Source organism: Melanerpes formicivorus, unplaced genomic scaffold (assembly GCF_026170545.1).
Source record: "Melanerpes formicivorus ecotype bairdi unplaced genomic scaffold, bMelFor1.0.p_v2 SCAF_71, whole genome shotgun sequence".
In the NCBI taxonomy this organism is placed as follows: domain Eukaryota; kingdom Metazoa; phylum Chordata; class Aves; order Piciformes; family Picidae; genus Melanerpes; species Melanerpes formicivorus.
Genome location: NW_027142423.1, coordinates 1882027 through 1905424, shown reverse-complemented (window position 1 = coordinate 1905424; position 23398 = coordinate 1882027). Strand labels below are relative to the sequence as shown.

The 23398-nt window shown below is 44.0% G+C and overlaps 1 protein-coding gene across 1 annotated transcript; it reads right to left on the bottom strand.

Annotated features, from left to right (window-relative positions):
- Window positions 1–1656: 1656 nt before the first annotated feature.
- On the bottom strand, window positions 1657–21840 carry TNFRSF11B (TNF receptor superfamily member 11b). Its single transcript, XM_068163226.1, has 5 exons — window positions 21497–21840; window positions 9864–10233; window positions 5197–5394; window positions 4648–4872; window positions 1657–2967 (listed from the first exon to the last, which is right to left on the bottom strand). Exons 1-5 carry the CDS (start codon window positions 21524–21526, stop codon window positions 2579–2581), a joined length of 1212 nt encoding a protein of 403 aa, XP_068019327.1. The 5' UTR covers window positions 21527–21840; the 3' UTR covers window positions 1657–2578.
- Between the last annotated feature and the right edge of the window lie 1558 nt (window positions 21841–23398).

Here is a 23398-nt window from a genome sequence, read left to right as displayed (position 1 = left end):
GGAAAGTGCCAACTTAAAGAGGATTAGGATGCAAATGTTTCCTTTGTTGCCAGTAAGATAATTATTCTCATTTTAATACCTCCAGCACCCTGGATCTACACACTCTGTGTCCAGTTCTGGGCCCCTCAGTTTTAAGAAAGATGTTGAGTTGCTGTAACGTGTCCAGAGGAGGGCAACAAAGCTGGGGAGGGGTTTGAAGCACAGCCCTGTGAGGAGAGGCTGAGGGAGCTGGGGTTGCTTAGCCTGGAGAAGAGGAGGCTCAGAGGAGACCTTGTTGCCATCTGCAACTACCTGAAGGGAGGTTGTAGCCAGGAGGGGGTTGGTCTCTTCTCCCAGGCAAGCAGCACCAGAACGAGAGGACACAGTCTCAAGCTGTGCCAGGGGAGGTTCAGGCTGGATGTTAGGAAGTTGTTCCCAGAAAGAGAGATTGACCATTGGAATGGACTGCCCAGGGAGGTGGTGGAGTCACCATCACTGGAGGTGTTTAAAAGAGACTGGATGAGGCACTTGGTGCCATGGGTTAGTTGATTAGATGGTGTTGGGTGATAGGTTGGACTTGATGATCTTGAAGGTCTTTTCCAACCTATTTAATTCTGTACCTGGTGGAATCATGGGAACATCTGGTTTCTGTTTTACAAATATGAGGCTGTTGTTATCATCTTCTAGTTATATGCAAAACCAGTTTCTGTTGTGAAAGTTTGTAAGCTGTTTCAAATGAATCAACTCCAAGCTAGGATTGTTTCCCATGCTCAGCACCATGTCTCAGCTACCCTGGTAAAGGAGATGCTTAATATATAGCATGTGAAATATAAAAGGGATATAAAAAAGGGAGGTAGGAATTCAGTGAGAAAATGACACCCAGTGTTTTAAAGGAATACTTTCTATTTGCACTCTCTGTAAGGACAGCACTTCTGATGAGCAGCTATCTACCAGGAATCTCTCTTTCACTCTTTGCTTAAAATCCTTTCATCTGTAATAGAGGAGTATTTGTCATGCAAGGCTAAATGCTGATAGCTTTTCCTTGCTTTGCATAAGGGTAAAGGATATGTTGAATTCTCAACAGCTGTTTGAACAGCTCTGAGACAAACAACAGTGCAGTCTCTCTCTGCAGCCACCCAAGCCTTTGGCTTGCACTGTGAATGATCACTGGTCCTTAAAATTATGTGGGCTTTTGATGACACCACTCCCACATGCCCTGTTCCCTGGTTTGGGGGCTCATCTCTCTATGAGTGCCTCCTTCTGTAGCTGAGGGCGATGATACTGTGGTGGTTCGTGGGTTTTTTTTAATGTGACCTCTCCATGCTCCCTTCCTTTAAACACAGTAGCAATATGTGAAGCTTTCCAAGCCCATCAGGGCTGTGCATCATCTTTCCTCCATGAAATTACAAGCTGTGGTTAGGGCAAAGGTTGTGAGCTCTCCAAGAATGACGCTGGGCAAAGAATGATGCCGGGCCAAATGTGTCTATGGAGTTGTGGCCAGTTGTATCCCAACCACTTGGGCCCTCTGCACTAGAACCTTTGATACCTTTTACCTTCTCTTACACCTGTACAGTGACCATGAAAATCTAGTGCTGGTCAATATCTGTTTGGCTCACATGCTGACTACTAGACCAGACAGGGTGCAGCAGAGACCCAAGCCCAAGGTAAGGCACGAAATACACATGGTCTTGTCTTTATTATTAGCTCCTCCTTCAGAGTCAGGAGTAAAACACCAGGCAAAGAGTAAACTGAAAAAAAAAAATGCAATGGTTTTATAAAACAAGGTTATGAAATTCTATATAAAAATCCAGCTTCTTAAATATGATACATTCACTTCCTCACAGGACATTTAAATACTCGGGTCACTTGCACTGTTATTTTCACCGTGATTGAGTGGAAAAAAATCATTGGATAAATTAAAACATCTCTACCAAAAAAAAAAACCCAAAACAGGAAGACACCACAACTTATACAAATAAAACTAAAGCAATAATACTTCTTTAAATACAAAATACAAAGGTAAAAGGATTCATAACTCTTCAGAGCATGCTATAAAAATTTGTTCTTGCCAGAAAAATATAAGGGGTCATTTCTGTTTAACTAGAAAATATACAGTGTGTGCTTTGCACTCCTCTTCCTAAAACTCACTCTCACCCAGTTCCCATTTAACTTAATAAATATATACAACAACACCACCAAAAATGTTTATTCCTCAAAGAACATAAATAGCAAAATACTGTAGTGGAGCCTGGGCTGGCCTTCTCCTCTCAGCTACTGACTATAGTGGGGCTTTTTCAACTCTGGATGTGCAAAAATGCAGGATCAGGCTCTTTAGTGTTACCAACAGGTTGATAGCTTTTACAGAAGTTATTTTTGTTTTGTTTTGTTTGTTTAAAAATAAAATAATAATTATTAATATTATTATTATTAATAATAATAATAAATCACTCCCAAAACATTGCAAAAGACTTAGAACTATTCCAGTCAGGCGGTTCTATAAATAGTTAAGGCGTAAGGCAGGGAAACGACGTTCCAATTTAATTACTGCTGGCAGTAATTAGGGGGAAAATAGTCAGTGGAGAATGGGAAATACCTTGACTTAGACATGTCTTACTTTCTCTGCTTTATTGTGGTTCCCTATCATCTCTAACAAGCGCTTCTGGTGCAATCTATACATTGCAAATCTGTGAAGGAACTTAGTCATCTTCTTCAGGCTTTGGATGGTTCGCTTTGGAAAGTGGTAGGTTTTCAAGTGCTTCAGTCCATATGTTAAACCTTTAATGGTGTCTTGGTCACCATTCTTCAATCTCCACAGACTGAGAAGCTTCAGAACTTGCTCTGCAGGCTGACATAGTTTCATTGTGTGCTCAATGTCTTCTTTTCCTACTTTCTTGCCTGGTAAGCTTGTCATCAGCGTGTTGAGATGTTCAAAGGTAAGGTTCAGGTGGCCAATGTGCTTTAAGACACTGTTTTCACAAAGATCAAGCTCTGTAGAAAGTGAAAGGAAGAAATAAATGAGTACAATGCATGACAACTCTACCCTGGCCCACACACAGAGTACAATGCATCACAACTCTACCATGACCCACACACAGAGTACAATGCATCACAACTCTGCCATGGCCCACACACAGAGTACAATGCATCACAACTCTGCTATGGCCCACACACAGAGTACAATGCATCACAACTCTACCATGGCCCACACACAGAGTACAATGCATCACAACTCTACCATGACCCACACGCAGAGTACAATGCATCACAACTCTACCACGGCCCACACACAGAGTACAATGCATCACAACTCTACCATGACCCACACACAGAGTACAATGCATCACAGCTCTACCATGACCCACACACAAAGAAAGAGTACAATGCATCACAACTCTACCATGACCCACACGCAGAGTACAATGCATCACAACTCTACCACGGCCCACACACAGAGTACAATGCATCACAACTCTACCATGACCCACACACAGAGTACAATGCGTCACAACTCTACCATGACCCACACACAAAGAAAGAGTACAATGCATCACAACTCTACCATGACTCACAAAAACCCCACCCCAAACCCTTCCAAAACTTCAAGGTTAATATTCCTTCTCCATTTTTTGCTTGATTTCAAATAATCTCTCAGCAGATGTTACTTTTAGACTCCAATTGTGAAAAGCACTTAAGAATTTTAATGAACTTTACAGATACTAACAGTCCCAAATTACAAACAAACCTCATAGCAAGTGTTTGCTGCTGTGCACTCATTTCACCTGGCTTGTGAGATGTTTTGTATATATATGACAGGATACCTATCATAGCACTTGACTCCAGGGAATGAAAATGTTGCTTTTCTTCCTCCAAACTGCCTAGGCAACATTTGCTAAAGTAGCCATTTTGGTTTGTGAAGTATTCTAGACCCTTGACAGTCTGACATAAGCATACCTAACTAAAAGGAAGAGGGGAAAGAAAACATTTCTGCAGTGTCTTTCAGCTCTGTTCTGAGTGGACAGAAGGTCATTCACATGTGGTGGTTGTTGACGGTGGCTTACATGGAAAGCGTTGGCCTGACTCTCACGAGAACCTTGCTGTTAACCCTGCAGCACTGATTCATGTTTGACACCTGTCTTGGCAGATTCAGCACAAAGCAAGCAGTGAATTGGCATGACAAATAAGTACTGGAAGGAAAAAAAGAAGGGAAAGCTTCCCTGTGCATTCCTCACTCCCATGTGTCCCCATTCGGGCAATAGAGGTCTGAGTCTGAGCTGTCAGTCTCCTCTTTACAGAAAAACTGCACTCTCAGTTGCAGGCATCTAGCTCCCTCTAACCTCAACAGCCACTGCTCAGATGTAACAGTGGAGGACACTGCTCCCACTTGAATGAAAAGTTTTCATACATTTTGCAGCCTCAGAAGCAGTTCTTGTCTGTGACACAAAGCATGCTCCCAAGGGCTGCCAGTCTGGGACTCAGCTAATCAGAAGCTGAATTCTCTTCCTGCTTTTCCTTGCCTTCACTGTGCTTACTGCAACAATACATCTCAGTCAGGCTCTGCAGCTCCTCCTCAGAGCATAATGTATCTCCAGAAGGTATTTGATCCCAAGTAATTTCCAAGATGCCCTTCAGAAGCTTGCTTTTAATATGCATGCTGTTAAAACTAGATACCTTGAATGATCTTTTTGCCCATATCCTGTTCCTTGTTTTGCTGCTTCCACAACTTCAAAAGCTGGAAGGTCTGCTCTTGAGAACCGTGCCGGCTTTTAATCCTTTCGAGATTTTCTGTGCTAACCTTTGTCCCAGGCAAGCTGTCTGCTAGGATGTTCAGCCAGTTAGGTGTGAGCTGGGTAGGAACAGCAAACCTGAACAAAGCCTCCTCACACAGGGTTACATCTGAAATGAGAAAAAGAACATGTCAGCTGCACAGATCTCTTACCTTGCTTGTCTCAGAGGACAAAAGAAAAAGAGCAAGCAGCAAGGATGATAAGAAACAATGTCTGAGAAACAAACTACAGAAGTGGTCTTTATAGTGCTGTGGCTCTTTGTGCTCCACTTCCACTTGGCCTGACCCACAATAATCAAACCTCTGCTATGGCCATCACCAGAGCAAGCAAATGGCTAACAAGCTGGATACCTTTACCATAAATACTGGCACACTAATTTAAAGTATAATCAAAAGCCTGTTCTCAGGGCACTATTCCACAACATGATACACACCTATGCCACATTTCTGAGGAAACCCTGCATCTGCATTCTCCTGACAGATGTTGTCACGAACTGTGTTTCCCTTCAAAGCTATTTTGAGGCCCAGTGCACTGCAGTTCCTGTGCTTCAGGCAGGCCGCTTTTGATGATGTTTCATTCGAGAAAAACCCTTCTGGACATCTCTTACAGACAGTGTCACTCTCAGGGGTGCCTGTGGAAACAGGGAAACAATGCATCTGGTTACAGATAACCTCAGCTCTGGGGGGAAGAAAAAGAAGAGGACAAGAGAGAAGACAAGACTACAACAATAAAATATTCCTCCCCAAATCATCGGGATTCTGTTGGGTTTTTTTTTTCCACGTTTCTTATTTATGAGTGAATTGGAGAACAAACAAACCAACAGCAAGCAAAAAAGAAAGCCACAAACAACAACAAAACCCACAAAAAAACAACAACAAAACCCACAAAAAACAACAACAAAAACCCACCCCAAAAGCCAACAAACAAAAACCCAACCACAACAAAAAATAATCAACCAAAAGACCACCACCACCACCACCCAAAAAACCCCTAAGCCTAGCCCTTTAAGTTGTAAAAGCAAAGAGAGTTATGTTCCTGCTGGAGTACCTTTACCTATATTTGTGACCAACTTTAAAATCAGGAATTGCTTATTGAATCAGCAATGTAGTAAAGTAATATCTTCAAATCAGGCATTACTTGAGTCTGTTCAGACCTCACACGGTGTCTAACCTTCCTTCTTTAACCTGTACAGGCGGCCTGTAACATTACTAAGTGGCAGAAGAAACCACTCTAAACTGTAGTCTGTAGTACCTGCCCAGAACCTTACCTGGATGGTTTACTTTAGCTCTAGCTAAAAATATAACCCAACTAAATATCATCTAAAGACCCTCTGAAAAGAACTTTCCCTACTCAAATATTAAACAGCACAGGAAAAGAGAATTTCAGTTGCATTTCTGATCTGTTTCTTTTCCTGGGGTTGAGTACAATGTTATTACAAGCACAAAGAAAGTAGAACACTGAGTACAGCACAAGCATTTAATGCACATAGATTTGTTTTGCTTGGTGTTTTGGAATGCACAGTTTGACTTCAGGATCAAATGTATGATACAACAACAGAATGGCAATATATGGTTCTATCACAGGAGGGAAATTAATCCAAGCAATGCAAACAGTCTAACCATCAGGGGCAGAAAAATAACAGCCCTGGCAACTCTTAATTCAGCTTTATTCAGTCAACATTTAAACAAGTCAAACATTTAAACAACTGAGCCCCTGTACTCAGCACTGGTTAGGCCACACCTTTTGTACTGTGTCCAGTTCTGGGCCCCTCAGTTTAAGAAGGATATTGAGACAGTTGACTGTGCCCAGAGAAGGGGAATGAGGCTGGGGAGAGGCCTGGAGCACAGCCCTGTGAGGAGGGAGATGTTGAGGGCATTGGGGTTGTTTAGCCTGGAGAAGAACAAGAGGACACAGTCTCAGGCTGTGCCAGAGGAAGTTTAGGCTAGAGGTGGGAAGAAAATTCTTCCCAGAAAGAGTAATTGGCCATTGGAATGTGCTGCCCAGGGAGGTGGTGGAGTCACCGTCCCTGGAGGTGTTCAAGAGGGGATTGGATGTGCCACTTGGTGCCATGGTTTAGTAGTCATGAGGTGCTGCGTGACAGGTTGGACTTGATGATCTTTGAGCCTTTTCCAACCTTGTTGATGCGATGCTATTCTATTCTATTCTATTCTATTCTATTCTATTCTATTCTATTCTATTCTATTCTATCCTATTCCATTCCATTCCATTCCATTCCATTCCATTCCATTCCATTCCATTCCATTCCATTCCCCCTAAAGTCTAATATAGGATTATTGAAAATGAACTTAAGCACATGTTTAGACTTTATGGTTATTATTATTTTAAATAATTGGAAACTCCATTTGACTAAGAAAATGCCTCCATCTAGTGTGCTTTGGAAGTGTTTACACTGGTGCTTATTTTATGTAGATGCTTATTTTAATGGCAGCTTTCAAGTAAATGTTATTTATTTGGGGCACCTCCTTACAGAAAAAGGGTACGGATTTCAACCAGCTGTGAAATAAAGGACTTGACACACTTGACCAAGCACTTCTTTCACCAGACAGCAAGTGAAATAAAGTTCTAGTTGTCATGTATCAGGAAAATTAGAGGCTCTGTCTGTTGCAACCCCGCCCAAAATCCTCTTATTTCTGCAGCCAGAACCCAGCCTCCAGCAGCAGTTTTCTTGCACAATGTGAGGTGCTTGCAGCTCTGGGCTGTATGGAACTCCAGCAACACCTGCACCTGAGCGGGCAGCAATTAGCTCTCCTGGGACGTCTGAATTTTTAGCAACTTTCCCTGCTACAGACACGCTGCTACTGCCTTCTGGCAGTGAGGAAGGTGGGGAAAGAGCATCCCTGCAATCGGTGCGCCGCTCTGCTCAGACCTTCCCCTCTAACCCTTGGGGCACAGGAGGGAAATAAAGCAGGTAATCTCTCAGCGTCTCAGGGTTGAGCCTGAAGTCACCTCTCAGCGTTGCCAGCTTTTCACTCTTGCTTATCCGGCTGCCCTCGCTCAGGGCACAAATCCCTGCAGCTCGGTCACCCTGCCGCCGCTCCCACCAATTTGCCCGGAATTGCTGCTTCCCCGGGGCACTGCTGCTACAAACTCTGCCGTGCACAGGGCAGACCGCAGCAAAGGAACAGTACCTTAATCTGCACTCTCAGAAGGGGAATACCGAAGCAAAGTGATCTGCCCAACTTAATCACGAGCATCTGGCAGCGAGGAAACAGATTTCTAACGCTTTAAGCTTTGGAGGAGACACCGGCCCACACCATCTCCCTGTGTGGCAGCCAAAGCATACTTTTCCACTCCTAGGAGGTTTTATTTCACCTGAATTTACATGGTGACACAGTTCAAGGCTATCACATGGCAGAAAGCAGGAACAGTGCGGTCCATGCTTATTAAATTCTTAGTCGATGCCTCACCTCAAAAATTGACTATTGACACAGGGGAATGCAATTATTTTTACAGTGTTTTCATGCCTTTCCTGAGGTCTGCTGTCGGGTTTAGCTGGTTCAGTCTGATGGTCTTCTGGAAACCAACTTTCCAATAAATGACACGATTCAACAATTTATCTTCTTCCAGACTGAGGGATTCGTGTTTGTTCGCCACAGCTTCACTGTGCTCCCAGCCATGCAGCAGGCTGGCTGCTCAGACAATTTGCACTCCATTGTTCATCTCCCAAATGGTCTTTCTGAGAGCCTTTTTTCTGGCCTCTTTTGACTTGCTGCCAAGGTATGGTAGAAACTCATTAACCCAAGCCCCTGGGTATAACGATTGAGGTTAATGAAGGTTTATAATATGGAAACAGGGTAGAAATGCTTCACATTGGCAAGGGCATCAGGATAATTCTTAGTTAAACGATTACTCAGGGACTAATGAGCAGCTACAGCAGCGACATTACTCCTTACGTCAAAGGAGTTCTCCAATGAGATGTTCATAGTCCAAGAAGGGACTTCCAACTTGTCATCCAGCATTGCTGTAGAATCTACAGCCCAGCCCTAGTGTTTCTCTCCCTATAGACATAGCTCCTAGAGAAGTAGTTCTGGAGTCTGGAGATCAGTTGCCTATGGATTCGTGTCTGAGACACTTTGATTTTCTATACTGGCTTTCTCAGTGCTCTTCTCTGAGCATTTATCAACCTCCAGTCAAATGACAGCTTAAAAATCTTTCAGACTGTATTAAATACTCGAGCTGAACTGGGCCATGAGATTTGCCAGATGATAAATCATGGAATCATAGAATGGTAAGGGCTGCAAGGAACCTCTGGACATCATTGAGTCCAAACCCCCTGCCAAAGCAGGACCACCTAGGGCAGGCCGTGCAGGAAACATATCCAGATGGATCTTGAAAGTCTCTAGAGAAGGAGACTCCAGCAACAACCTGGGTAGCCTGTTCCTGCTCTCCATCACCCTTACAAATGATATAGGTTGTTTTGAGAGAAGAGCTTCCTATTGCTTTAACCATTTCAGTTGTTTTAAATTAGGAACACACTGCACTGAGAAGCTCTGCTTCCCTCTGTATCCCCACCAGACATACAGCACAGTGCCAGCCTGCTCACCAGTGGTTGGTTGGTTGATAATAGTAGCAGTTTCCCAAAGAGCTCCACTTAGGATGCTGATAATTAATTATTGTCCCATATTGCCGTGATGGTAAAGCCATATTAATATTGTTGTAATTACACACTTGGTGTCAAAGACATAGTGCTCCTGGTGTTTGTCAAGATATACAGTTGCTTGAAACAGCAGATCTTAAAATGAAAAACATTATTATTTATCACACATACATATACTACACTCCAGATAATGCTCCTTTAAGAGAGGCAATCCATCATGTTGCTCATTAGAGTGCAATTGGCTACATTTGCTACTGCCATTAAGATATATATTACAGCAGGAGCTGGGTATTCCACTGAGAAAAGGTCCTTTGGCGACAATCCAAAGGACACAGACTGAGAGCAGGTGCAATTGGCTTTGCAATTTACTGTCCTGCAATTGCATCTGGACGAGCCTCCTTCCTACTCTTGTGACTGCCCCCAATCATCAATGCGCAGCAGAGCTCTAATTGAGTCTTTGCCTGTCGGTGTGTGGTACATACCTGGCTGTGCCACGCCGAACCCGGGAGGACACTCGGTGTGCTTCAAGCAGAACTCCAGCTCCAGGTACCTGCCCTCGACGCACTCGCAGAGGCGGTTCTGCCTGCTGGTGCACTCCTGCTTGACGAACTGCAGCTCCTTGCAGACGGTGCTGCAGTACTGGCATTCGTCATTGCTGTTCCACTCCTCGGCGTAGTACTGATCCGGGCACGGGGCACACTGCGTCGGGCTGCTGGCGGTGCAGTGCTTCTTGACGTAGCTTCCAGGAGGACACTGGTCACACAGCAGCTGACGAGATGTCCCTGGGTCGTAATGGGTGTACTTGGGGGGAGAGTCGTCCTGGATGGTCCACCCAACAGAAATGTCCAAAAGCTAGCAACGGGAAAATAAAACATTGCTTGCTTCAGTTCTGGGGAGCACCGTGGTCCCAAAGAAACCCACATTCTAGCAAGTTTATGAGTCCTACCATGTCTTCAAAAAGCATGTTTGTATTAGAAATTGATAAGACATTAGCCATCCTTTGGCGTCTCCCATGTCCATTTTCCAACGGGAAAATTTTAGGATGGTGTCCAGCAAATCTTCCCAAGTTAAGTACTTCCTCCTTCCAAAGGTGTAGATCCTACTCTCCTGTTCACACCCTTTTACTATCACTGAGCAATGGCCTTTTACTGCCAGGCACCAGAGAACGTGGGCTATTAGCTTCATTTGCAATGCATTTCACGGACAGCAAGGTGGAGATTATGCACTCACTGTGTTCTTAAGTATCAGGTAGTTCAGATGCAGCATACAAATCTGACCACCAGTGTGCCGCACCATTACCTCAGATACCTTCTAAAGGTGATTACCTATAATATTTCTTTTCACCACCAGTGGATGACAGAAGGATATAGGTTACTTTTTAATGCTTTGCATTTAATCTTGCACTGAAATGCAGGTCTGGGGCTAAAAAGTGGCAGCTACATTAAGTATGAAGATGCATCTTTGGACAGAGCTAAAGAGTGTTGCAGTTTATGAAGGGTACATTAAGAACTTAATGGCATGAGCTGGAACAGGCCGGGCTCATGCTTTGACTTTCCGTCTAAAACTGTGGCTTATGACTGTCGTGAGGACGTGGTTTAGTAGCGGCACATATGACAGCTGCACTCCTTCTGCTTCCTGCCACAGTTTGCTTTGATGGTGCAATTTAGGATCTAGCAGTCTGAGATGATCCTGCCTTTCTGCAGAGACAACCTCCATATCTTGTAACCAAAAATCTGGCACTGTACTTCACCAGCCTCTGAAGAAGTAACTCTCAGGTAGTCCTTGATTACTGCTGCCAGCCTCATGGGATCTGCGGGCAGCTCACTCGCACCACTGAGAACCAGGCTCTGTGCCACTTCTCTGCTAAAACTTGGACATTTCCTAAATATGGAGTAAACTGTCTCTGAATTAAGACTCCTTTTTATATTTAATGCATCCATTCAAATTATAGATCAAAGTGACTTGTCTTGGTTGCTATTTTAATCCCAGTCAGCTAGCACCGAGTTGTCAGGTCAATTTCAAGAACATATTTTCCCCTTTTCCAATGAGGAAGTCCCCAAAGTGTAAGTGGAGCTAGCTCCTCTTATTAATTCAGACTCCCTATTTCCTAAAGAGGCTTCATCTAAGGGCATTGCTTCTGCCACAGCATGGTACTTCTTAAGTCCCAGTCTTACTGAGGGTGGAAAAGACAATTTAATCATTCATTTGCATTAATACAAATGGCAGTCCTTTCCCCAAGCAATATTAGGTGCCTAAGCTAGGAACTCTTACAGCACAGGAAAATATTCTAAGGTTCATTCTCCTGTTGCCTGTCTATGAATACACTTTTTACAGCTATACTTAGACATGCTGAAGAATTAAATGCAGATAGTATGGATACTCCCCACAGCCTCTTCTAGCTACCTTTGATCCTATAACTTCTCCTACAACTGTGATCTCTGCAGGTGAAGGTCCCATTTGCTCTTGTGGTTTGAATGCACTGTCTCTGCCACTGTGAGAAATTCCACAGTCATTGACAGCCAGGTCCCACTCCAATTTTCTTAAATGCCTGAATCTGTTTTAAATTACCTATTTAGCAAGAGGGTGCAGCACCTTTTTTGATAGTGAATGGCTTTCCACCGATGAAAAATGCACCCACCCTTGGTAAATCTGCAGGTATTGCTCTAGCACTAAGGAAGTCCTGGTAATCCCATTAATTGTTGATGTGAACAGTCAGGTTTTCTCCTGCATCAGTGATAGCTGATGTAGCATTCCAGAGTCAAAGACTTCCCTGGATGTACATGTTACCTTAACCTAACAGACTGCAACACGTGGCACAGATATGACAAAGACAAGTGTCTACCCTGCAGATGTCTGTGGAAACCCGAGACAATGCACAACACAGATGAAAGTCTGACTCTGAAAATTATTAGGGACAGCAACCAGACATGTGGGCAGCACATCCTCATGCAGAAACTCCATCTCTGCTCCTCTGCAAAGCACAGCTCACAAGGAATCTCAGGCTTTCACTGCAGCAGAATTTGTGCTCTTGGTCATGTCTCTGCCCTTGGTGAAACATTTTCAGGCTGAATGGTTAGGTGGATCATTTAATGACTGCTCAAATCTGCTCTGCAACATGCAGGAGCAAGAACAAGATGTGCTCTATATTCCTTACTCAACCATTTACATGGGAAATTATAGATGAGGCAGGTGAGAAGTTTTGCTGCAGGGGATGATTCAGCATGTAAAGTCATTTAATTTCAATAATCGGGGTGTGGGAACGTGGGTTTCATCAGGAAAAAACGGAGGCACTTCCTTCAGGAAGAACCTACAGCTGTGTGAAGCAGGCCAGTAAAGAATGAAAGCCATTGAACACAATTTGAGAGGGATTGAATTTAAAAATTGAGCAAAATGAAATAATTATATAAAACACTTGAACAATATGCATGTGAGACCACGGGAAGTTTTGCCTTTGGAAGCTATGAGCTATTAATGACAACCAGAAGGCTATTCATCTAAATGAGCATAGCCAGCAACTGTACTAGGATTAACAAATCAGCATCCCTAAAAGGGCAACCACTCTTTGCATCTGATTTTTAGTTTGTGGGGATGTTTTTTAAAGCACATCACAGCTGTCTTGCCTTCTTTCCCAGAAGCACACATTATCTAGCTGCTGTGATGCATCAGCCAGTGGCTGAGCCATATGTCTGAGGGAGCCAACGCTTGCAACAGTTATGGCCAAAGATTATTCAGTAAAACTAAAGCTATAAATGCAATCAGCATCTCGGTACTTTATCAGAACATTTTGTATAACATTTTCAACATAGAGCTAGTTCAACATTACTAGGACATTGAGACTCCTGAATGTGTCCAGAGAAGGGCAACAAGGCTGGGGAGAGGCCTCCAGCACAAGCCCTGTGAGGAGAGGCTGAGGGAGCTGGAATTGTTTAGCCTGGAGAAGAGGAGGCTCAGGGGAGACCTTATTGCCCTCTACAACTACCTGAAGGGAGATTGTAGCCAGGTGGGGGTTGGTCTCTTCTCCCAGGCAACCAGCACCAGAGCAAGAGGACACAGTCTCAAGCTGTGCTAGGGGAAGTTTAGGCTGGAGGTGAGGAGAATGTTCTTCACAGAGAGCACAGAGAGCACCTCCCTGTGCTGCCCAGGGAGGTGGTAGAGTCCCTGTCCCTGGAGGTGTTCAAAAAGGGATTGGATGTGGCACTTGAAGCTATGGTTTAGTTGTCATGAAGTGTTGGGTGACAGGTTGGACTTGATGATCTCTGAGGTCTTTTCCAACCTTACTGATTCTATGATTCTATGATTACTATTACTGTTTGACTACTGTGGTCCTATCAGTATAGTGAGCTCATTGCCACAGGACACCGTAACTGCTTGAGTTCAAAATGTTACTTGAAATAGTAACAACAAACCCAAAACCAACCCAAACAAAACAAACCAAAAACCCAGCAAAAACCCAACCCAACCTCCCACCCCCCCAAAAAAAAAAAACATAACAAACAAGCTCTTAAGTATTTTAATAATACTTAAGAGATCTGCAAGGCTGTCTTCTATGCAGACTGAAAACACCCAGCACAGATAAGTAACTGAAATCATACAGTCTAAAAATCAGAAGTTATCTTAAAGCCTCCATCAAGTGCCAAAGTAAAACCAATCTGTTGCACCAAGATGTGCAAAAATGCAGGAAGAATCATGGAAAGCAATGAGAGGAGCACCTCTGCTATGGAGACAGACTGAAAGAGTTGGGGTTATTCAGTCTGGAGAAGAGAAGGCTCTGAGGAGACCTTATTGAGGCCTTCCAGTATCTGAAGGGGGCTACAAGAAAGCTGGGGAGGGACTTTTTAGGATGTCAGGTAGTGACAGGACTGGAGCAAAACTAGAAATGGGTTTATTCAGATTGGATGTTAGGAAGAAGTTCTTCCCCATGAGGGTGGTGAGACACTGGAAGAGGTTGCCCAGGGAAGGTGGTGGAAGCCTCATCCCTGAAGGTTTTTAAGACCATGCTGGATGTGGCTCTTGGAAACCTGCTCTAGTGTGAGGGGTCCCTGCCCATGGGAGGGGGGTTGGAACTGGATGATATTCGAGGTGCCTTCCAGCCCTGACAATTCTGTGAGTCTGTCTATTTTTTACTAGTTTTACTGCAGTAACTTGACACAAAAAGATTGTCCCCCAGTGCTGTCTGTATATATTATTCCAAAACATTCAGCCAGAGTATCCCAGCACTGTCCCTTTCTTCAAGGCACATCCTCAAACGGTCACAAGCCTCTTCTTCTCCCCCAGTAAACAGAATAAGCTAGAGGGGAGCACAACTAATTTGCCCTTTTTCCTGACCTAAACCACACTGAATTTGTGCTTACATGAGCAAGTTGGATCACCTGTTACAGCAGACTTGTAGAGCAAAACAGATGGAGCCAAACACCTGCCATTCACATTATGCATGATTCACAGGGCGGGTATTTTGGACTCCAGTCTGCTGTCAAGAGCTGAGCATGCATTAGTGTCACAGTGCACCTGGTGCACCTCTGGAGCCCCTGTCTGGATCTGCTTTCATCAATCCAGTTTACCTTTGTAAATCCACTTTGTGCACTCCAGGACTGCTCTGATATGCAAACTAAAATACAGTAAATTAAGACTGTCAGGAGAGGTCCTTCAAAAGTGTGCTCCCAAATCAAATTCAAATGGTAATTGAATGCATTTTATGTCATTCCTGACATTGCTCCTCCTAAACTTGGTAGCAGATTCTCAGCCACATAAAACTTATGATTGGCTTGAGTGCCCTTACTTAAATATGGGCTATGTACTAGACACCTGAATCTCTGCTGTAAGAAGTAGCACTATTTGAGCACATGAAAATGTCATGATCAGAACTTACTAGCTCTGAACATTGGTTTTCCCAAAAGCTTCACAGAAAGCAAGATTTCTCCTGTAATCATGCTGGCACTGGCTTGTTTTGCTCTTGCTAGAGAAGAAGGCATGCTCCAATTTTAAAGGAAAAAGTATACTGAAATCAGAAGTAGGGGTAATGAGCATGCTCACCCCTTAACCCCTCAGAAAGCAAAGCTGGAGCACTGACAGGTGCTACACTTGGCCAAAGTCATGGATTTGTCATTCAGAAGATGGTGTAAAATTCCCTTCATCTTTCTTTAGGAAAGGTTAATTAAGATCAGAAGAGGTACAGAGAAAGTTTAGAAGCAAATGGAGAGCTTCATCTTGAACATGATCTTGACTGGTTCAATAGCTTGGTGAGTCAACACAGTACCCACAGATTCAGTACAGATAGCGAACAGAGGGAGAACTTTCTCTGTTAAAGGATAATGCTGGCAAGTGAAAAGGGGATTCTCTCATTAGGGGAAGTTTAGGAGCAGCCTTTTACTGCAAAGCAGGTGCAAGAATCCAAGTAGTTTAAATATAGCTCCCAAGCATTTCTAAAAGCAAAGACACCATTTGGTTTCCTGGAAGAGATGGGGAACAGATGAAGAGACCTGGGCAGTTTCTTTCAGTTTTAAACCCTAAGTAAACCCTTTATATCCCAACACCAATGGAAGACAGTGATGCTCAAAATCTTATTTGTCTCAATGAAGTAACTGTTAGTCTGATCAGAGTGCAATCAATGATTTTCCTCAGGGTAGTGAAATGCAAGGCTTAATTACAAAACCCAAACAATCCCAGAGGCTGGGTTTTTTTTGTTCCACGAGTATGAAATGCAATCAGTAACAAAATAGCTACAACAAACCCGGAACCAAATAACTTATTAATCTCTTGAGTGAAATTCAGGTCTAGTGTCATGGGGTCCTTTCTGAAAAGACTGAAAAACTCAGTCCTCATCCACCTCCTTGGGCCAAATCCTGGGTGCCTTTCAGAACTGCTGTCTCTGTGTGAGGAATCTGGAGGAACTGTGGATTAGATGATCTCGAAGGTCTTTTCCAACTGGTTAATTCTATTCTATTCTATTCTATTCTATTCTATTCTATTCTATTCTATTCTATTCTATTCTATTCTATTCTATTCTATTCTATTCTATTCTATTCCATTCCATTCCATTCCATTCCATTCCATTCCACACTGAAATATGAATCTAACATAAATCAGTGTCATGCAAGTAAATACTGGGAGCTTATTCAAAACTAGTTACCCAAGGTTAAAAGGCAATTATTTGACTGTGTCACTCAACACATTAGGCCTGATAATATATTTTTTGTATACCATCTTTATGTCAGCACACACAATGCTTACATAAAAGGCCTGTGCAGTCCATTTATCTGAGTCCTTAGAAGATGCTGTTGAAAGAGGAACAACAAGAGTGTAAAATTTCATCTCAGATCTTGGGCATGAAACAAAAGTACACGCCCTTTTCTTTCATCTTTAAATGTAAGGCAAAGAACCACTTGCTTTTTCTTGTTGAATTAAAATGAATACAAAGCACATAAAGCACAAATCCTTCAAGCATCATCCCCTTAAATCACTGCTTTGAGAGAGAAAAGAAAGCGGCTTTTCAGCATATGAAAATATTATTATATAGCTTGGCTTTGTGGTTCTGGGATGTAGACCAAAGGAGAATGTTTAATTTGCTGAGAAAGATAAATCTGTTTCTGTTTTGCATTCCACAACTATTCCAAAGCATATTTTCCTGTGTGATAAATAATCGTTCAAGGCATCTGCCACATTGCTCCTAGTGTTTGCATTGGGTTCAAAGTGAAACCACACAACTCGCCCACTTTGTTCTCTACACAAAGTACTTGGACAAAGCTGAGGCAGAAGGCCTTCACTTACCTTCATCCTTTAGGCAGAATGCCTCACTGAAACTGTGCCCAGACCCCAGAGAAATCCCAGTGGCAGTATGTAGCACTGGATGATACTAAAGAAGTCCTCCTAACCAATACTGTCCTGAAGGGTCAACCCCCCAGATATGCTCTAGCCAAGACAATGGGCTAAGCACCTGTGAATGTGCAAAGCTGGACACTTCCTGGGGTGCAGATAAACATGTGCCATGTGTGATTGACTTTGTAACACAGCTGTGAACTGTGTGTGTGCCCCTGGACGTGTTTGGAGATGCCTCATAGGTCCAGTTATCAGGGTTCTGTGTTACTAAAGGGCATTAATTATCTTGGGACAGTATTTAAACCAGCCAAGAAGTCAGTGCCTTGTCCTCACCCAGACAGCAACAAGAGCCAAATGCTGCTGGAGTAGCCACTGTGGGCCTGCTTACCACAAAGAGACAAGAGCCAAATGATGGCTGAGTAGCAGCTGAAAACCTGCTCTAGCAGACCAACAACTTCACCCAGGCCTTGCACCTGGACCGAGGCAGAAAGGGGAAAAGCTCCAAGGGAATTAGATCCCAGAAGAGGCTGCAGTGATATAGCACACAAGAGAGAGGCTCCCTAGCCCTCTCTGAGCCAAGGACTGCTCGAAATATAGCCACAGCATCTGGGAAGATACCAGAGAGAGGAGCAAGTCCTGAGTCCCTAGCTAATCTGCCATGGAATCCCGTTTGTGGGAAACCCACAGATCACAGCACCTGCATTTCCAATTTCAATTGCTGTACTGGAAATGTTAGATCTGTCCTTAAATCATTCAACTGTCTTGATACGCGCAGTGTCAAACCCACAACCCAATACTTGAGCCTGTGAATACCTCTTGTAAACCAGTGAACGGTGGGGTTTGAAGATACCACTGCCAGGAAATACTAATTATAAAACACATTAAAAAATCACATTTTTGTTACAATAGCTTGCCAATTCAAAACAGCATCTCAAAATATTAATTATGAAATGTGTAAAACCACACATTTTTACTGCAATAGCTTGCCAATTCGAAACAGCATCTCAAAAATCCAGCACGTGACAGTGTCATGCTGAACCGGATCCATGGCCATCTATTGCAAACAACCAGCATAAACTATTTGTCATCTGGGAAGAAATTACTCCTCTCCATCTGGGTGGCTTAATTTTCATTCTCCTCATCTTGCTAGGGTGCCCCATGCAATCACCAAATTTAGTCTGTTTGGGCCAGCAGCTGTGCAGCACTTCTTATGCTGTGAGTAGCTGCAGGCAGATGAGCATCAGGTACACAGTGGAAGCTAAAACTGAGTCATTTTTGGTGGCTGGAGTTTAGCCTGTAAAGCTCTTTCAGCATTCTGCCAACTGCTTCAACACAGTCCACCCACTTGGGCATAATGGGACCTACCTTTGTATGGAAGATGCTTCACAAATTGGAGGCTACTCTTTTATATAAGGAATGTAAGCAGTGACTCTTCCAAGCCACCTGTGTGCAAAACCAATGCTATCAACCACTGTCTTCATTTCTCTGTCAGTACAGTAACATGACAACCATTCAGATATCACAGAGACTTTGGGAAGCACCATTAGCTGTCATTCACAAAGCAGTTTAGGGGGTCTAAACTACTGATTGGTTTTCAGTGGTAGGAAAATGATGTTCAGCTGCAGAGCAGCTTTACCTTGTATCAGCAAAGCGCTAAATTGAAAGTCTTCCTTTATATTAGTTACATTTGCTGTGAAGCCTGTGGAGTGAGGAAGCAGGAAAAGACTAGCAGGCTTCTCTCCCAAAGATGCATCTTATCCATAACTTATATTGTGAAACACTATTCACCAGAGTGGCAGCAGGATTTACAGGATCACAGGCTGTTAGGGGTTGGAAGGGACCTCTGGAGATCATCGAGTCCAGCCCCCGTGCCAGAACAGGGCCATAGACTCTAGTGCAGGTTGCACAGGAACACATCTAGATGGGTCTTGAAAGTCTCCAGAGAAGGAGATTTAGAGCTCATCCAAGCCTGGGATGTTACCACCATGAGTACAGTCTGCCTTTGCACCAAGAGAACTGCTAACAACTGACTGTCTGGCTAGAAAAACAGTATGTCCAGGACTGTGTGCAAACAGGTGCTTTTCTCCAGGAAGACCACGACAGCAGGAAACCTCCTAGCACAAACATTAAATACAGAAGGAGCCAAAATGAAGTTTCTGTGAGATTTGAGCAGTGGCTGCTACTTTAATTGCTACAATATATTTCAAAAGTTCTCCTGGTAGCCTTGGTGTTTTATTTTTAACCAAAAAACATGCAGACAGACAGAAAGAACGTCAGACAGAAAGATAACTCCTACCCTCATGGGCTGCAAAGCCACTGCTGCCTACACACAGCAAACCCAACAGGCAGGCCAGAAAAAGCGTGTCACATGCACCCAGAGATCAAAATAGAGAAAGGTCAAGTTTAAGGGTCGAGATAGTTACGTGACAAGTAACAACATCCAGCTCTGGGGAACTGCTTTCAATTCAGACCCATTTCATAATGCCGTGCTGTTTGTAAGCAGTTTCAATGTTCCAGCAATCAACACATACATGCATGCCCCACCACAGCAGGTCCCCTTTTCTTAAACTTTAGAAAGAGGCCAAGACTAAATGTACATCGTGTCCAAAGAGGCTTTTTTTAGCCATGGTGTCTTCAAACTAGGTTTAAGGTACGCGAGCCAAACGCGCACAACTTTGAACTGCCGTTGTGCCTCCTACAAGTGCTCCAATAGGTGCTGCAGCTACTCTTCTGAGCTCCAGCACATCTGACAGTAGCTCAACTTCACTGATACTGCTTAAACATCACTACTTTTAACCAATTGCTTTTAAATAGTAATAATTTGGAAAAGGGTGGAATGATGCAGCTCTCAAGTATATGCTCCTGCCACTGATGTGTTTCAGACCCAAGGCTCATCTACCAGGGGATCGGGGTGAAACTCGACCAAACACTATTACTTTGTGGGAGAACACGAACAAGGCACATTGCACGGAACAAAATCACAGTATCAAGGTGATTATTTAATGACAGCCACAGACAAGAAGCCAAGCTGGTAACAGTCTGCTGCTGAAATTCCCAGATTGACTGCCTGTGCTTCCATACGGACAAAGAAGGCGCAATATCCCCCATGCAATGAAAAACTTGTCCTGCATTTCAGTTTGCTGAACCACAAGCCTGGCAATTTTTGCTTCCCTTGCACTAATAATCTTTTTTCTTCCCCCTCTCCCCCTCAAAAGGCTCTTTCAGAAAGTTGCACAGAGAGCAATAAACATGCATTACTCATCAGATCCTGGAAATCTCGCATTTATAAAGAGCTTTCCGAATAAATGGAACTCAGTTCTACCCCTCTGCCACAACATTAATGCTACTGTACTCACCAAAACAACCCAGCAACAAGTTACTGTGCAGGCATGTACCACAGCCTGCTCTGAATATTATTTCAAATGCTTTTCTTCAAATGTTTTCTTATCCAGAGGATGAATAGCCTCCAAAGAGACTGTAACAGAGGTTTGAATTAATCTGGCATCATACCGAATTCAATACAGCTCAATGGCTTAAATGGCATTTGGAAAGATTTGCTGCACTGCTGACATCTGCATCTGGAAGCATCCTGCTAAATTATCAAGTAAACAAAAACTTACTAAAGCAGGGGCTTGTACCAGATTTAATAACACAGCATTTTCTGTAATAGCTACTGACACAGCTACTAATTCATCACTTTCTTGCATATGAAGTTGGATTTGTATAAGCCAAAACAAGCACCACACACTTCTGTCTTCCTTTTTCCCCCTCCTTCTTATTTTCTGGAGTTTCTAGTGGCTTTCACTGGTGAGAAAGCCAGCCCAATATCTGAGATACTGACCAGCTCCACTGCAGCAGAGATTACAGAAACAGGCAGGGTTGGGAGTTTTTGTACATTGAAACAAAACATCTCAGCCTCCAGTTTCTAAATTCATTCCTAGATACAGTGCTGTGCATCAGCCCAGCAACAAGGAGAGAGGAAGGTAATGTAAAAGGCAAAAAGCAAAGCAAATCATGACACTACCTTAAGAATGGGATGCCTCCTTGGAGCTGGATGTGTTCATCCCGCTCCAAACTTCACCAGGAAAGCCCGATGTGATGAAACAAAAAGGCTTTACCAAGAAAATGGAGAGAAGACAAAAAAAATCCCCAAACCCAAAACAATCACCAAAAAATCCAACGGGAAAAAACCGCCAAACAGCAAAACAAAGAAGACGCCGAAGAAAAGCCGTGTGTGTTTACAGCCTGATCTCTGAGGCTGGAGCGCATCTTAAAGCCTATCTACCTCTCTGAAGGGACTTACCACAAGCGTGCAGCACAGGAACTTGTTCATTGTGGTCGGTGGAAGAAACCTCAGCGAGCTGGGAAATCAGGCAGAGAGTCAGCTCCCGCTCCAGCCTCCTAGCAGCCTGCTTACATCCCCCAACATTAAAGACTCGATATATATATAGTCCCGGTGTAACAGGAAGCTTTGGCTCAGCTTTGATCACTCATTTTTTACCATGACCAAACTTTTCTCTCTCTCGCTCTCCCCCTGCCTTTTTTTTTTTTTAAAGGAACCTGTAAAACTTGATGACTTAATGGAACCCTTTGAGTGCTGTAACCACAGAATGGAAAAATGCAGAAGGGCGTATCAGGGGCTGGCCAGGGGAGGGTTTTATTTGGCTCTGGCTGGCTGTCGGCTCTCCCCTCCTCTCCCCTGAGCAGCTGGCTTGGAGGGGAGATTCACACCCCGGGGCTACAGCAGGTCCCTCGGCGTCCCAGGGGGCATGGTTAAAAATCACTGTTGGGCTGAGCCCAGGGCTCTGTGGCAACCAGCTCTGCCACCCTCGGCAACACCCGGGGCTGCCATTTCCCGGGGAGGGAGAGGGGACCGTTTGGCTCGCCAGGGGTCTCCAAAAGTGGGGCTGGCTGGGAAGCGCAGGCAAGGGAGGGGGAGGCTGAAGGGAAGGAGGATCCCTGTTGCTTTCTGCCGAGGCAGGAATGCAAGGAATGGATGCATTGTTGCTTGCCAAGGCTGGCCTGCATGATATGGGGGGGGGGGGTGGGGTGGGGGGGGTGTGTGTCTGGCTGCCCAGGCCACCTACCAGGCAGCATCAGCCAAGTGGGGCTTCGTGTGGAGGAGACCTGGGGGAATTCTGTGCATCTTCTGCATGTGTTGTTGTGAATTTCCAATGATGTTCAGCGTTTTTCTCCCATAGGACAAGCCCCACTCAGAGTCTGTTCTTCCTTCCCCAACTTCTAGATAGAAAAGGGCACTCTTCTACAGCCCTAAGGATCAAAGCCTGCTGGTCTTGTCTCTCTGAATTGCTCAGAGGGTTCCCCCAAAGTCCTGTGGGACCTGTGTGTAACAGGCATGGAGTCAAGCATGGCTTTCCAAGAAAAGGTGCAGAGAAAGGATTTCTTCTCCCAACATGCAGATATTCAGAAAGTAGTTATGGGAGGCTGTGGGATCCTAGGGTAGAAGCCAAACCCAAATCTGCCTCCAGTTTTCACAGATGGCTTTCTTTCCCTTTCCACAGGCCAGACCAAAACCTCAGCTCTGGTTATTCAGGCTCTCGAACATTAGAAATCTGGGGCCCACATTGGCTCTGGGTTGTGAAGTTTTGCCCCTTTGAGTCACAAGGCTGTGCAGGACTGGCAAAAGAGTGCAGTGGAAAATGTCTGTATATTGTTTCACAAAAATTCAGCTATGCTAAGTCAGGAAACCATCATCTTCAAGGATGGCTGACGGCCTGGCACATTCCTGCTTACACATCTGTAACCATTTGAACACCCATCAAGCACAATTTAGTATTGAAACAGATGCTGAATACACTCATAAGGACAATAAAACCTCCAGACAGTTGAACTTGTGATGAGTTCTTTGCAAAAGCTGATGTGAAAGCTGGCATGAGAACCCTAACACCTGAGGTAGTATTGCTGGCACATGTTGGGTAGCAGTATTGCACCCTGAATGGATGCTGTAACTGTTCCTGTAATCTGGTCAGAGCCTTTCACTACTTTAGCATCTGTTCTTATATATCTTTATGAACATACTACACAGGAAAAAGGACAGCAGTGCAGATAAACAGGATCTACCCCTGCATTTCTACATTTTCATTGTGGTACAGGGGGAAGGACTGTTGTGCAACTGGCCATCTTTGACCACGTCAGGGTAACTATGCACATCTAAGGTATTCATAGAATCATAGACTCAATAAAG

Bases quoted from the DNA above. Each gene is read 5' to 3' on its own strand.
- TNFRSF11B (XM_068163226.1), bottom strand. From the start codon at position 21,526: ATGAACAAGTTCCTGTGCTGCACGCTTGTG. The intron at 5,395-9,863 runs GTATGTACCACA...CTGTTTCCACAG, and splicing joins GTTCGGCGTGGCACAGCCAG to GCACCCCTGAGAGTGACACT. The intron at 2,968-4,647 runs GTATCTAGTTTT...CACTTTCTACAG, and splicing joins GGGCAAAAAGATCATTCAAG to AGCTTGATCTTTGTGAAAAC.